At 39.1% G+C, this 13925-nt stretch overlaps 1 protein-coding gene across 8 annotated transcripts in view; it reads left to right on the plus strand.

Annotated features, from left to right (window-relative positions):
* Positions 1–13925, plus strand: part of Rbp6 (RNA-binding protein 6) — a 1141481-nt gene that overhangs the window by 1114507 nt on the left and 13049 nt on the right. For 4 of the 8 annotated variants that reach the window (XM_076763806.1, XM_076763805.1, XM_076763807.1 and 1 more), the window contains 2 exons: positions 2573–2638; positions 11512–11789. In XM_076763806.1, coding sequence (XP_076619921.1) covers positions 2573–2638; positions 11512–11789 — 344 coding nt within the window. The remainder of the gene's footprint in view (positions 1–2572; positions 2639–11511; positions 11790–13925) is intronic. The other 4 variants (XR_013079560.1, XM_076763808.1, XM_076763810.1 and 1 more) reach the window with 2 other exon arrangements.

Here is a 13925-nt window from a genome sequence, read left to right on the forward strand (position 1 = left end):
AATTCCGGTTTATGGTTTTACCGTCCGTTTCGCCAATTATCACCCTCGATCGTTCCCCGTTCCGCATCATTTATCGCGATTCATACATTTCTGCCCTTCGCCTCCCGCCCCTTTGAAGCCCGCGTTCGCGGAAATAACAACGACGAAACGCTATTCGACGAGTCGAGCTCTACTCGGGGGAGCACACTATCGTAACCCGTTTCGCCCAATCAATAGCTCATAGGTTCTATTATTACACGACAAATATTTTATGAGCACTCGTCGCGTCCGTGCGAACGCGATATTCGATCTTGCCGATGCGACTTCGAGGAATCCTCCTGTTAATATTGCAGCACACGGGAAATATTCTAACGAGAAAACATCCGTCGCTACGAGTCTGACTGGCACACAGCAACGGTGCTTGAATTACCGAAACCAGAGATTATAGTTTCAGAATAGTACGATCAATCGTTTACGAGATATTTAACGTTAAAATTTTAGCGTCCTGTTCGTCTGCTGAGATAATGTCAGGTTCACGGAAGAAAAGCTCTGGGAGAAATTTGGCGCGATACGCTAACTCTGTGATGTCTGTGGGCTAAATTGCATTGGTGGATGCATTATCTTGTGTAAAAGGCACTCGATCATTCTTGGTACTATTTTTGAAAAGTATCGTACTTAATAAATAGATTATATAGACAGTGAAATTTTGTTATGCGTAAAAATTTTAATGGGAGATTCTAGAGGCCAAAATAAGGCGAAAAACAAGAATTTCAATTTGTTGATCGAGGCTTCGTTAAAACGTTATTAAAAAATTAATTTAAAAAATTTCAAACCATTCACGGAAAAATTATTTTCGGTTGCGGGAATCAACTACAACCATTTTTGGTCGATAGACATATCCCCAAAATCCTACTCACTTTCGAGAAAAATATTCCGGTAGATGCCTAAATATATCGGCGAAAAAAAATGTTTTCAAATCGTTCTGAAAAAATTATTTTTAGTTGTGGGGATCGATTACAATCATTTTTGGTCAGTAACCATACCCCCGAAATCCTACGCATTTTCGAGAAAAAAATTCTTAACCGAAAATATAATGTCTGACCATACTGTTGATATGTTTCACTGAAATTTCATACATATCTTTAAAATACCGTAACTTCTGAACGGATTGGAGGATTTTAACGTTTCAAACGGCAAACAATGCGTATTTTAGTGAAGTATATGTAGAAATTCTAAAAATATTGGAAAAGTTAATCCTTAACCCTGTAAAATAAGGAAAACCCCATAAAAGTGGTCCAATTTTCAAACGACCATAACTCCTACGTTAGTGAATATATTTCATTGAAACTTTTTTCTGAAGTAGAGCTCATGGGTACCTACAAAAAAGTATTAGACAACTTTTCCGTACAACGTCAAACAAAATTACTAAAAATGAAAAACGAATTTTTAAGAAAAATCGACAGTAGATAGGTGCCTAAATTTTTCGACGAAAAAAAAAATTTCGAATCGTTCTGAAAAAATTATTTCCAGTTGCAGAGGTTAATTACAATCATTTTTGGTGAATAGACATACCCCCGAAATCCTATCCAATTTTAAGAAAAAAATTCTTATCGAAAATATACTGTATGACCGGAAATGTTTCTATAACTTTTTAACGGAGCCTCAATCAACAAATAAGTATCCTTGATTTTCGTCTTATTTTGACCTCCTGAATCTCCCATTAAAATTTTTCCCAGGGCTGGTCGAACACTCAGTATATAAATTATAGAAAATGCAAGTTACAGGTACAACAAAAATGTTTCTGAATACGATGCAGACATATGTTTCCAGAAACCGTCTGCATTGATTTCAAGTTTCGTATCAATTCTTAAAATACTTCTCACGTATTATGGGGCATTCTATATACATTTGCATTATAATTGCCCATTCTTTCTCTCGAAAACTCTTTATTATCTTCTCATCGTAAATAAGCAGAGTGGCAAAAATTGAAACGTTGCTCGTAAAAATTATTAACCGTATTCCCCTGAAACTATAACGACTGGCTTCAATATTCCACGGTTCCGTCACTGTGCAGAACCCGAATGACCGGTCGAACTTGCGCCGAGGGATGTTGCCTTGCAAGTAAGCGCATCGAGAAAGTCGTTTCTATTGTCCCCGGGCCGTTTCTCACGCGAGCATATTACCCAGACCGGCGTAATAACGTCGTACGCGAGTGTGCTTCCGACCGGATTCCCGAGCGAACCCACGGTAGAGAAACAAAAGGCGCAGGCAAAATGGAAACGAAGGAACGAAAGAACGGTCGGAGGAGAAGGTTTAATCCGGGGGATCGCGAAAGCGTCGCGACGCAGAAGGAAAACCGTGCTCGATCGTCGGCACGGTTGCAGGGGAGGATCAGCGACGAAGCAACACACATGGAACAATCACGTCTCCGACTTCCTTTCGGCCCCCCCCCCCATCGCTTTGACGTCGCAATATTTGTTCTCTCGTTTAATTAGCCACCGGCTTGAGTGGCGGACGAGACAGACGCGGCGAAACGCGCGTACGCGTTGTGCATCAAGCGCGGAGCAGTTGTGATCAGAGTTTTATGTTTCAGTGGATCTTACCAACGGACAGCTCACCCCCAACAACAACACGCCCTTGCTCACGCAAGCTCTTTCTGGTACGTCTAAAGTTTTCCATTCTTTTCGGCTTCGATCGGCTACCGCTTTCTTAATTTGTCTCGCATTAAAGAAGGGCTCCCCTCGGGGGTGGGGTTTTTCTGTACATCAGAATGCACGGCCGATATATATATATATATATATATGTGTGTGTATAGGTTCTAGCTGGGAACGACGCACGGTTTCCGATTCTTGATCGCTTTTCATTTATCGAGTCACGCGATAGAGAACGAAAGCAATAACAGAGAGAATACGACGATAGCTTCCACGGGGCTTCTTACGAGGCCCTTCGTGATTGCTAGATCGAGACGTTACGATATACCAACGGGATCCGGTATTACGGGGCGCTGCAACGGGACTGGAACTCGTGTAATTCAATCCCCTTTCGTGATTCGATTCTCGAGCTTTAACCGAAACAAGCTTTGCATTATGCCGTAATGGCAAATTGCAACCCTAATGCGGCTTCTTCGTACCTCGAACCGTGAACGCGCGCTAAGGCTCGCCGCCCTTCGCGGAACTTGCCAAAGGTTACGCCTGGCTGTACGCGATCGTTGTGCTCGAATCGTTTCTTAATTCGCGGAACAGCGACTTCTTCGATTCGCGAACCGACGGAGGACGCGACTGTCTCTTCGATTTCTTTCGAACGATCTGCATCTTGGTAGCGCTTTGTGTCGAAAACTTTTCAACAGTCTGAACGAGATTTCTAATCATCGAACGCGTGAATAGGTATACGACGAAGTCCTTTTGAAGTTAATATAGTTCAACTAATAAAAGAGTTAAAGAAAATTATATAGGGACGAATAGTTCAACACATTCAATGTGCAACACCGATATGACTCTCGTAACATTTTTCTAATATATTTAAATAGGATCAGGTGCCCATTTTGTCGCCGATAAATGATGCAGTTCGATGCCACGGCCCGATATACAACCCTCCGCGCCATTTGTCATCCGCCTCCGAATTTAACCGTAGAACATGTTTAATATTTATAGCAATATTCGATTTTCTCCACACAACTACCTCGCCCCATACGAAACGGTGATATTAAATTTGGACTAGTCTATAAAAACTACAATTTTCTTTTTATCGCACAAATTCTTTTGTGAACTTCTATTATAGATAAAGAATATATTCTCTTACTTAAACGTTCTTCAACATCTGCAGCTATCTCCGAAACAGTAACTTCGTTATATTTAATATTATAATATTTTTCGTTTCCACATTTATAAATGAAACGTCCGTAGCACACCCGATAACAAATTTCTGCTAAAACCGTGCTCCCCGAACAATAGTTTCTCGTATCACATTTCCCCTGAGTTATCGCAGAACTCGAAAGACGATCAACAATTTCCTGCGAGGAACGACTGTTTGAGATCTCGCGGAGGGTAGATTGCGCGGACGAAATTTACGAGAAGAATGCTTCTAAATAAGTGAAAGAGATCGCCGCGATTCCTTCTCGAATTCTTTCTCAAGAATCTGGCGCTAATTTCTGGAAAATGGCTGCTACTTCGAGCACCCCTCGCTTCGACGCGTCATGAAAAGACTTCCTTCTTGACTCGCGTACAGCTAGGCCAGTGATTCTTAACCTGTATGCTGACATTCAATTTCTTAAAATTTGTTAAGTTGCCACAATTAATTCCACAAGTAAATTCAATATTTAATTAGATAGACTAGACACTTTAGTCATCATTAAAAAAGCTTTCGACTTATTTTTTCTTTGAAATACATCATATTCATGTAAACACTTCACTACGAAAAAGGTTCTAGAACGATTTAATAGCAAAAATGGGGTTGAAACATTAAATTATTTGACCAAACCTAGCGTGGAATCTAGTTATTATTTTTCTACGATTACTCTCGACAACGATCTGTATTGGATTTTCTTTTCTAAATCGTGCAGCGATTCGAAAGATATTAGAAACTTCTTCTAAACCGTGCCACGAGCTTAAAAAGGTTAAGAATCACTGTGGCAGGGAGAGGAGGGACGGAGGGACGTTGCAATCCAGACAGCATGGAAGAAAAGCAGCACAGAATTCTGAAAAGTGTCACACATGTAGGACGGCGAGATGCCGGCAGCGAAATACGGCGATTCCACGGCAACCCTTTTATTTTTTATTCGGTTTTTCCCCCGTCGCAGAATCTGGCCTGATCCGCTCGCCCCGTTCATCCCCCCGTCCCTCCCGCCGCGTCAGCGCCACCCCTGCCGTCCACAATCTCCTCTCAAATAAATCAAACTTTTGAATCGCGCCCCGGCTCCCTCTCCATCGACGAACCCGGCCACCGGCAGAAAACTTTGTAACCGGCCGCCATTGTCAAGAGTTTAAAAGCTGAATGGGGTTTTAGATTGTACATCGAGCGCTTTCGGTTTGTCATACTCCGTCCTCCGTCTTTTCTTCGAGCAAGTTTCGAATTCCTCCGCGTTCCTCACCCCCATCGTCGCGCAATCTTTCGTCCTCCCGCGACTTCTTTCTCGTCATCTTCGTATTTTTCCCCCAACTTTATTTCGCCTTCGTCGTACGCCCTCGCGGCATTACACTGCGGACGTAACGATTTGTCGTGTAATAATTTCTATTCGAAGAAAATAAAACCATCCGTGCAAGTTCCATCGAGTCGGACGTTATAATCAACCTTTGCCAGGCAAATATAGTGGTTCGAAGACGCGGCCCCATTGCTGGATAGGTGAGAAGCCATCTTTGTACCGTAATAATTCGTTCATAAATTTATACAGTAGATTCTAGTAAACTGGTGAAATACAATGTTCGATTCTTGCTTTCCTCAGTGAGAAGGTTAATGAGACTCTCTCTTCCTGCAAAACAGCTATCGTAAATAGGACAGTTTGTAATCGTAAAGTGACTGGAGTTGAGGTACAAAGTCGTTGAAGTCAGCCATTTTGAATGGCAATACGACGCTATTTAACGACCATCGTTGCAACTAGATGTGTGACGCATCGTGGATTAATCATGACGTCTAAAGCCTTCATTATATACCTTGTATGGTAATTAAGTTCCACAACTACGCTAATAGAAAGAAGGACGTGTATTTCTGATAAATAATCCGAATTTTCGAGATCCATCGAGTTCCTTTCACTGTTATTATTTCGGGAGATTCCAACATCTCGTTGTCCATCAGGTCATTTTACAAGTCTCTACGTTTGTTTTCTTAAACAAATTGTTTCATAGGAAGATGTGTATCGTAAATGTTAGTGCATAATTAGTAATCGATTTTAAAATAAATTTTATGTTACGTATTATATTTCTCTTATTTTCTAATCTGTTTAATTTCAAAACTAACATACTAAAAATTCATTGAAATCACAGAGATCGTCTGCAAAATACATGTTTATTGAATTTTTGTTACGCCCATTTTCAGCTAAAAAGTATTTATCTTGTCCAAGCTCATTTAACACTAAACCTACCGGCACTTCATGTATACCCATTCCTACCATGACCGGTCAAACTAGCAATCTTTCTTTTTCTATTTTACGAGGCAGTGTACTTAACATTTTTACATTGTATGTCTAGAAAGTTGTGTTTTAATGTTCATTCGTAAGATATCCTTCTCTTTTATGTCAAAAAATTTTATAATTTTCATCGGATAGAAGATAGAACGCTTATGAAAATGAATTTTGTTCCAAGTTGATACCGTAGTTAGTTCTAGAGAAAACAATTATTTAAGGAAAAGTACTGGCTAGTAAATACGCAAACATCTTGTATTTAAATTTAAATTAATTTTCAATTAAATAAACAATTTATGATCCAGTTTTATCGTACACTAGTCGTACGATCAGTAGGAATTGCTGAAACTTCTTTGGATATGTAGCGTCAAAGTAAATTTCAAAATAAACATAGAAGATAGCATAAATTATAATAGGCGATACATTCATTAGATAAAGGATGAAATGCCCTTTAAAATGAGCGTTTGTGAGAGTCGATAGCTTTATTAGTTCCGGAGATATAGCGATTTTAATTTCAAGTCGATGCGGTGGCTAGTTTCGGAGATATAAGGGTCCGAAGCGTTTGTTTACTACGGCCTTGTCAAGGTCGTTGACCGGCACGTGACTCGTAGTAACTAGGTCACTCGGCCACTCGGTCACGAGTCACGTACGAGAAAGAGAGGTCCGGTGTGACGCGTCAGACGGAGACAGAGATAGTCAAATTAAGAAAAATACCCTTTTACATAACTTACGATATCTCGAAAACGGAAAGTCGGATCGACAGAAACCAAAAACCATTTCAAAGAGGAAGCTTTGCCGCCGCTAACAATGCCTCAATTATTAATAAAACACTAGTACTTTCGAAACTGCACGTATCTGAAGTTTTAGTATTTTGAATACGCGTGAATAGGCTATTGTACACCCGACGGACAGTGAGAGAATCGGATTAAAAAGAATTACCTTTTACATAAATTGCGATATCTCGAAAACGGAAAGTCCAATCGTCAAAAACCAAAAGCCACTTTAAAGAGGAAGGTCTGTCGCTTCCAACGATGATTTAATAATGCATAAAATAATAATAGTTTCGGAACTGTAGGCGTCTGAAGTTTAACTATTTTTAATACACGTTGCTAGGCTGTTCTAAGACAGTGGAAACTTAAAATTCTCTCCTTTCATCTTTGTTATACATATATTTCCTATTTACATCGGAAGCTAATCAGAATTTGATACCAAATTATTATCAAGTTCAAATATAAATCATTCAACCGGTCAGATGACCGGTCGTGGTAGGCAAGACAGACTACATATTTTTTCCAGTAAACAAACAATAAGAGTATATATGAATATTGTAAAATTCATTGTACGTATATTGTAAGAAAAGTCGTAAAGTTAAATGGCGGTAAAATAATATTTTGTGTTAGAAATTCTGAATTAAATTTAAAAAATGGTCATTTAACCGATCGCGGTAGGTTTAGTGTTAAAAGCTTACGAAATGACCTGATACATTACATCATTAAAATTTAGACTACCAAGTATCTCCTAATTGCTTCAGATTTGTATTTTCACGAACAATCAGTACCCAGGGGTTTAAAACATTATTTTAAGAGCCTCAGAATTTTTGGTATGACATTTACAAAATTAAAAAAACTCTGGCCTTACAAAGGTTTAAATATTCTATAAAATCGTTGCGTTAGTGTCGTCGTCTCCGATTCCCTTTGCGTTTCACGGGGTTCTGTTATTCGTCGATGGTCGCCTCGTTCCGTCCACGGATGAACAAAATTTCGCTCGAATAATCTCTTTAAAATTATTCGAACAACGATCCAGTTAAAAGTTTATTCGACAAACGTCCCGACGGTGTTCCCGAGTTCTTTGGAATGCGCGCGCAAAATTCATTCCTTTTTCCATTCGTTTTTGCAGCATGTTTCCTTTGTTATAACCGAACTAACACAAATATCGCGGGATGCGGCACGATAGCGCGAGTCAGATGTAAACGATTCCTCTCACGAGCGAAAAACAGGACATTAAACGGGTGACTCGAACTAAAAAGCACGTGCTCGACGTTGTTTCTGCGTTAGCCGGCGCGTTATTGGCTCGTGGAATTGCGTTGCTTGCTCTGGCGACGCATGCAACGCCCGTATCTGTGCTGGCGGTTTCTGTTGCTCCATTACGCGCAAAGCTGTCTTGTAATCCGCTTATTCAGTATCTCCTTTTATCTGCTTCTTCCATGTTTACGTGTGTCACGATAATTTGTCTCCGTTGGAGACTTTATTGTACCACTCTTTGTGTATGTATCGTTGTGTACGCAGTGTAACTCATCTTCGTTCATCGGTGTGAATCTTTTTTTTTTTACGAAGAAAAGGAAACGTAGACGATCGTTGAACACGTATTTCTTTTATGTGTAAGCGATATAGCATAAAGTGTCGCGTGAAATCATATTACATCGAGATTGTTCATTGTGCTGCGGGATATACACATGTACAGAAATGGTAGTACAGTGATGCTGACTGCGTGATGAGTTTGTTGTTGACATTGTAAAGCGTGTTTTGTGATTAAAGTAAATTAGATACCATAAGTTTTCTATTAGAACAAAATATGAGTAATAACGTAGAGGTGTATTAGTTAATATCGTTGTTTGGAAATCGTAGAGGCACACCAGCGGAGAAATCCAAACAGTTACGCGAATGATTGTAAACATCCAGATCGACACGTTTGCCTTTGTAGCATGCTGTTAGTGAGTCTTCGTACGTGTATGTGAAATGTATGACAATTAATTGTGTAAGACGGAAATTAAATGACAATCGGCCGTTTCGCGTTGCAATTTGATAAATGTTCGCTGTGCCCAATCGTTGGTTCGAAACAATGAATATTTTTGTCTTTAATTAGAATAATTGTACAGGTTGTGTCATACCGAGACGAATCGAAACATCCAAATTGAGTGTAACAATAAAAACTACAAAATATTTTACCATTATGTAATCTGAGATGTGTTTAAAATCATAGAAGTAGAAGATTTGTCAAAATTGACTAAAATTATCTCGAATGGAATTGTGAGATTTTTCTTATTTAAACGTATACACACGACTATAGTTTGTAGGAACTTAAAGAAATATGGTCTGTTTAACGATGTATCTTCTCGGATACAAATAAAAGATACATATTTTATAAGTCACTCATTAAATAGAATTCAGAATTTGAAGCATCAAGTGACGAAAATAAAAAGTTACGATCTCGTTTGAGGATTAATTTAAACATCCCTAAATTTTTATTTTCTACGCGTGCAAAAATTGCACCGCAGATTGTAAAGTGGTAAAGATTGTTTTGATTTCTATTGCTATGGAAAATTGTCATGTTTCAATTCGTTCGCCATACACCTGTACGATTTTAGACAATATCATGATCAGTAAAAAGAAAACAGCAAAATTACGATACTTAAACACTGAGTGTATTGTTACACTCTAAAAGCGCCCACGAATCAGTCATCGAAACGCGTTCAATTGTTCTTCGCTGAGAAATCAAGTCAGCCGGATCTGATTGCGGTTCGTGTCGCGATTAATTTTCCTCGGTCGATCAGCTTCAAAAAGCAGAAGAACGTTCTCGCGGTACGAATCCGTCGATAGCCCCAAAAAATCCGTAAAACGGGTTTTCGATCTACGATTATACTGGGTGTCCACTTGAGAGCTTTTTCTGGACTGTTTCTATTGAGCATAAGACTATCTAATACAGTGCTCTCCAAGCTAGAACTCATAAGTTCTCTGGGGTTTCGTTGGCAAGGAAAAACCGCGACGCAATGATGTCGACCACAACAGACCAGAGACTCTGACGTCAAGGAACCCCAGGCATCACACACGACACGTGTTTAGTAACACACGTTATAGAAGCAGGTCTAGTCCTACTATTTCCCGAAAATTTCAAGGTGGTTGCCATGGTTAACCTCTATGACAATGTACTGTGCAGAGATCATAAATTGCCAAGTGCTCACAGACTACTGGTAAATCTTCACGATATATATCCGGAATATCCGAATAACCGGTATATTTTCGGAAAAAAAAATTTCAATCGTTCTGAAAAAATTATTTTTAGTTGCAGAGGTCAATTACAATCATTTTTGGTCAATAGACATACCCCCGAAATCCTACTCAGTTTCGAGAAAAAAATTCTTTACCGAAAATATCATGCCTGACCATACTGTTGACATGTATCACTGAAATTTCTTGCATATCTTTAAAACACCATAACTTCTGAACGGATTGGAGGATTTTAATGTTTCAAAAGGCAAACAACGCGTATTTTAGTGAAGCATATGTAGAAGTTCTAAAAATATTCGAAAACTTGATCCTTAACCCCGTAAAGTAAGGAAAACCCCATAAAAGTGGTCCAATTTTCAAACGACCATAATTCCTACAATAGTGAATATATTTTAATGATATTTTTTTCTGAAATAGTACTCATGGGTACCTACAAAAAAGTATTAGACAAGATTTCCGTACAGCGTCAAAGAAATTTATTAAAAATAAAAAACGAATTTTTAAGAAAAATCGACAGGGGGTAGGTGCCTAAATTTTTCAGTGAAAAAAAAATTTCGAATCGTTCTGAAAAAATTATTTTCGGTTACGGGGGTCAATTTCAATCATTTTTGGTGAATACATACATCCCCGAAATCCTATTCACCTTCGAGAAAAAAATTCTTTACCGAAAATATACTGTGTGACCAGAAATGTTTCCCCAAAATTTCATGCGTATACTTTTCGTATACCTTTCCTGCGATTATATTCTTCGTTCCTATCATTCCATATGTAGGTATAGTCCACTTATCCGACATATTTGATTTTCCGGCATTGCCCCAGTCTCGAGTATCCCGGATAATCAGAATTTTACTCTACTCATGAATGAGATCGACTTAGCTAATGACAATCCATGTTACCGGAGGTGGTAAAGATAATTTCATTCGTCGACGTCTTACGATCTCTGCATAGTCCATCCGCGAAAAGATGAGTTAATATCTCCCATAGTCCCCAACCTATAGGTTGCTAGAATACGTCCCGCGTCTCTAAGCTAAAATAGAGCAGGGACTTAAGCACTTAATCAAGTTCTATCACACAGTAGAAGTCGGAAGCAGCCGCACGAGGGGCTCCTACGCCGAAGAGCACTGTTCGAGCGAACACGCAATTGATAGTATCGGTTCTTTCGCACGAACATTTGTAAGTCGAGCATGCGAGTGTCGAGTCGATTGTCCAATATGGAAGACTCCCGTTTGCTCGTGCGGAAAGACTCTCTAATCCTCGATGACCAGTCTCGGAAGAGCAGAACTGTGGACACCCAGCGTTAGTCGTGACGCGTCCGCGCGAGTGAAACGGGAACGTCGGCACGGCTGACACAATTTGGCCGATGCAGGCTGTCGCGTCACGTGGAATGGTATAAAAATTAAGGCGCGTTCGTTGCAGTGATGAACAACTACCAGGCGGCCGCAGCGCAGGCCGGATTTCCGCCGGCGTCGCCTCACGCGGCCGGCGGCCACGGCGGGCCACAGGGTCGATCTTTTCCTGCGGCCAACTCGCCGGGCCCCATCGACATGTATAGTTCAAGCGCCGCAGCCGCAGCAGCAGCCGCAGCCGCGGACTCAGCAGTTGCCAGCTACGTCCAGGCCGCAGCTAGTCCGCAGCCCCCTACGACCGCGTTTCCTGCGATCGCTGTGTCCCGTGCCCCGCTCAACTACAGTCCCGTAAGTCCACTCTACGATCCCCCCTTTGGCCCAATCAGGCCCGCGCGCCAACAGTGTTGTCGAGCACAGTCTGAACGGAATTCATTGACTACTCAAGGCCTCGCTTTCCCCCCATGGAGTCACGCCAAACGAGAAGACTGAGACTCGGAGAGCGAAAGAATCGATTGGGGGACATTCTTCCAACTCTTCTCGCCTCTGACGATGGATCAGATTGCGACAGGGTTGAAAGTAACGATGGGGATGAAAGAGTGGAAGCTCTTATTCTTGGAATCTTTCATAGATATTATACTTTAACACGTTCATTGTGGAGAACATAGATTTACCTACTTCTGAGACTAATTTTTTTGTTTGGATAGAAGTATACAAAATGATTCATCTGTTTCATAGAACAAGAGACTAAAATATAGTTTAACCACGTTGCAAGCTTTATGTATAGATAGAATAGAATAATACAAAGTTTATGCAGTAAAATAATTAGTAAAGAAAAAAGTATTTATCGTAAATAAGGGTCTCGTAAAACGTGTCGAGAATGTAACTTCACGTGTTAGTCTGAATAAAATAAATATACAATATTTAATGACTATTGACTATGGGTAATATATCTGAACAATGAGAATTTCCTTGTCAGAGAAAGGATAGGGTATTTATTATTTGAGAATTCTTGAGAAAAAGAAGGAACTCGTCATTATCAATACTGACCATATCAATCTTAAATTTAAAAAATATCACCCACAATGAACGTGGAAAATAATTGGGGCATGACTATACTCATCCGATTCTAATGTGTTTTAACAGCGTGGTCACATACAAGTTTTTGTTATTACCTGTAGGGATTAAGGACAGAAACTCGACAATTTCAGAGACTACTTAAAATAATAGAACATGGGAACGTATTGCAGTAACCTTCATATAAGTGAAATAATTAACAATCTCATATTCCTTATTTTTGACTGCTCTAAAAACTTGCAAAATTCCATCGAATTTGAAGGACACTTTCCAGAAGTTCCTTGTGAGAAAGATAAAATAATATTGAATATTTAAAGCCATATTTTGTTCTATATCTTTATGAGAGTATTACCAAAATATTGATGAAGTTCCTTCATAGAAATTGAGTACAAAAACAGCCTCGTGATTTATTAAAAAACTTTCAACTACGTATTACTGAAACCAGTTCGAAGTAGATCGTGTTTAGACTTATTTTCCTCATAAAAATTTCACCACCCCATTGAAAATACTCTATGAAAAAGATAGTGACAAATATAAAAATTACTATTTTCATCAATAGATGAAACTTAATTCGACCTGTTTATCTTGCCAATAAGAAATATGAACGTGATTTCATTTTTTATCGTAATTTCGTTTCAGTTATCCGGGAAAAAATCGTTTCACTTAACCGAAAATTACTGTACATCGTACGATACATTACTGTATATACTTATAAATATTATAAAATTGTTTAATGCCTACTTTTAATGCTTTACATGGTGAAACAAAGACTTGCATATGACTATCGTACTAGAGCACGCCAATATCAAAGGGAACATTTCGAAACCCTTCCTCGTCAATGGCCTTCAGAAGTCAATTAATATTGTTCCAACTATAATCGTGAAGGGTCTAAACAGTCAAGTGGTACGAGTCTGTCATGAGTTAACTCAAGGAGAGAATTGAGGTGCAAATGTATCAGTCCATTACACGCAATTAAATTAATTTGGGAGAAGGAATTAGTGAAGATCATATATAGTTTCCAAAACTCCCGAAGTCTTACGGTTGTTCGATGGCGAACTTATACCACTTAGCACGCAGATCCCTCGCTTAATAAGAATATTTTCGCTTTCATATTTGTTATATACATCTGCAATTTTTGCAACGAAGCATTTAGAATGTAAAGACTGGAAACTTCACTCGATTCTTTCCTAATAATAAAACACTTAAAACATAATTACTAAATTCTTAATCTAACAATTTCATCATTGGAAAAATATAATCAGGCTTATTTTATCACGCTTGAGGTACAAATTTTCTGTTAGAATTTCTTAAAATTATACAGTTTCGTTTACTTAAGGTATCAAGTAGAGTTTCTTCATTTCCAAATCTGATCACAGCGAATTACAATATTTTTTACAAGAACGAAAATTT

The sequence above is a fragment of the Colletes latitarsis genome, chromosome 4 (assembly GCF_051014445.1).
Source record: "Colletes latitarsis isolate SP2378_abdomen chromosome 4, iyColLati1, whole genome shotgun sequence".
NCBI classification, from domain to species: Eukaryota; Metazoa; Arthropoda; class Insecta; order Hymenoptera; family Colletidae; genus Colletes; species Colletes latitarsis.